The sequence below is a fragment of the Mycetomoellerius zeteki genome, unplaced genomic scaffold, assembly GCF_001594055.1.
Source record: "Mycetomoellerius zeteki isolate Tzet28-1 unplaced genomic scaffold, Tzet1.0 scaffold297, whole genome shotgun sequence".
Taxonomy (NCBI): domain Eukaryota; kingdom Metazoa; phylum Arthropoda; class Insecta; order Hymenoptera; family Formicidae; genus Mycetomoellerius; species Mycetomoellerius zeteki.
The window spans coordinates 61,946-64,495 of record NW_017257279.1 but is presented as its reverse complement, the minus strand read 5'-3'; the positions used below and the strand labels follow the sequence as shown (position 1 = coordinate 64,495).

The following is a 2,550-nucleotide window of genomic DNA, read 5'->3' as shown; positions in this document are numbered from 1 at the left end:
AAATTCTTGGATTTTGAAAATCTGTCTATTAGATATAAAAGATGTTCTAAATTTATTCTCTGCTGGTTATTATCTATTTAAAAAATGATGCTACTTGCAAAGTAAAATCTTCTTTTAGTAAAATTTTTATAGAAATACTTTTCTATTATAAAAAAAAAACAATGTTTTATAAATGTCTTATTTATTTCAAGTAAATATGAATATTTCAAGTAAATATGAATTTTTAATAACTAGTGACAATTGTTTATACTGTTCCTCTTTTATATTCTATATTTGCAAAGCAGAGTATATATTTGTATATGATGAGACGGAAATTCCCCATCGTTCTACCATAAAAATTTACAAAAGCCACGGATGAGTTTATACTCGCGCATTTTTTTCTTAATAAAAAATTATACAAAAACTTAATATCAAAGAAAAATTCATCACAATTGAATTCTATCTTCTGATGTAAATTCAGATCTCTAAAGAGAAAAATTTATTATTCTTCGTTGAAACAGTTAAAGGAATTTAATTTGTCGAAGAAAATTAAATAGCCGTATATATTTTCAACGGCAAGCTCATTAAAATGTCCAGTTTCTCAAGGATCCGTCTGTAAGAAAAGCTCTCACGTATTAGTCCGACAATTGACATAGCATGGCGGTGCCACGCAGAATCCAATGTTCCGGCGGACGCGACGTCGGTAGCCAAATCGCGATGACGAAGTTGGTTGAATGGCCGGTGGTCGACAGCACGCCCTTCCGCTCACTGGTCTTGTACACAGGACACGTGTACGTGTCCTTATCCTGCACCTGGTCCTTCGTCACCGGCATCAGCCAGATCTGAAGCGTAATGCATGCGATAAGTTGATACATGTTCTCTCCAAGAGAAATGTTGCTGTCAGAGGCTCATCCCAAGAAATACGTAAGGGTTGATTTATAATAGGCCATAATCTGTTAACTATTTCTGTAATCCGTAATTATTGACCAATCATATTCGATTATTCTCCTCTCATTCAACTGTGATTTGTCAATTCTTACAGATTACGGAAAAAGTGAACAGATTACGACCTATTATAAACCAACCCTAAAAGTCAACAAAAACTCAAAATGATTTTATTTCTTAACCCCAAAAAACAGTCAAATTTTATAACTAAAGATCATCATTTTGACTTTCATGGCGTCAAAATAAAGTCTTTTTGAATTTCTCTTGACTTGGTGTGTCAAGTATATTCAGTTAAAAAAAACACTTCATGCCTGACTCATCTTTGTTAATTTTGTCTTAAAGTTCAATTCTCTGAGCTGAACTTTTGCATGGTGCATCTTTTCTATTTTTTTTTCTGTACTGTATTATGAAGCCTGTAACAAATATTACTATAACAAATTACGATTACAAAACATATTATTTTGACATTATTTGTTGTTGCAATTTGTTGTTCTGATGACATTTAAAATTTCGTCGATCGATTAAAAATTCGAATGGCCAAGGAAAGCATATGTTGCATTTCTGGGAGAGTTCCAGAGCGTCTCTTTCTCAAGAAAGCTGCGCCCTTTCACGGAGAGATTTGAATCGTTTGAGCATTGCTCGAGAAGCATCGAATTTAGCTGAAGGGATTGAGCTTTGCTTTGTGTTCACTTACATAAGGCACGGTATCGTAAAGGATCTTCGGGAAGGATTCGTCGAGCTTCATTGTAGCCATATTGAAGCGAGCACCGTCAAGAAATAAGCCGTAAATGTATATTCCGTCTACTGGCGGCTTTTCGAAAACTGTGTCCTTTAAGGGAAAGAAATCGTAAACTAGGAGATCGATGGGAATGGAATACTTTCTTGCGTAATTCTGACGGGCGCCGGTGAGGAACGCTTGCGTGAAGTAGAAACCGGAAATCCAGAAAGACGTGGGAGGACCTTCCCTGTACCAAGTCTAAAAAAGACAATTCCTCATCTTGATTGTTATGTAATTACTAAGATAATTTTGAACGACTGAAGTTCTTGTTCTATAAATAAATCTGATTTATTATTTGCACACTTTAATCGTTATGTAATCAATTAAGATAATTTTGAACGATTAAAGTTCTTGTTATATAAATAAATCTGATTTATCACGAAATACACTGTTAGATATCAAAGGAGCAATAATAAATATCTTAAATACCTAAAATATAACATGTGTGTCAAAATACAAATCAATCCACTTTTATGGTTGATTTCAAAGTAAACAACGTTCATATTAATATATGCACTTAATAAATAATAAATTAAATTTAAATCATATTAATATGTTTTCTTGAATTATATTATTTAACTCCATTGTTTTAAATTAATTAAATACATATTGAGTAGAAGTAATGACGATTTAAAAAATGATTAAAAATAATTAAAATAATTAAAAATAATTAAAAAAATGTTAAATATAATTTGACATTATAAATTTTAATTGCATATACAGGGTGTTTCCAAATTAAATGGCAAAACTTCGGGAGCGTGTAGAGGAGTAAAAAACTAAGAAAAAAAGTCCTATAGACATATGCTCCTTTTTGCTTTGTTTCGCAGGAATCACGAAAAAAGAAAAAA

At 32.0% G+C, this 2,550-nt stretch overlaps 1 protein-coding gene across 1 annotated transcript in view; it reads right to left on the bottom strand.

Annotated features, from left to right (window-relative positions):
• Positions 1–558: 558 nt before the first annotated feature.
• Dhc36C (Dynein heavy chain at 36C) overlaps positions 559–2,550 on the bottom strand; it is a 42,656-nt gene continuing 40,664 nt past the window's right edge. Inside the window, 2 exon segments of the mRNA XM_018450760.1 lie at positions 559–821; positions 1,619–1,900. Of these exon segments, the coding sequence (XP_018306262.1) occupies positions 615–821; positions 1,619–1,900 (489 nt within the window). The 3' untranslated portion in view covers positions 559–614.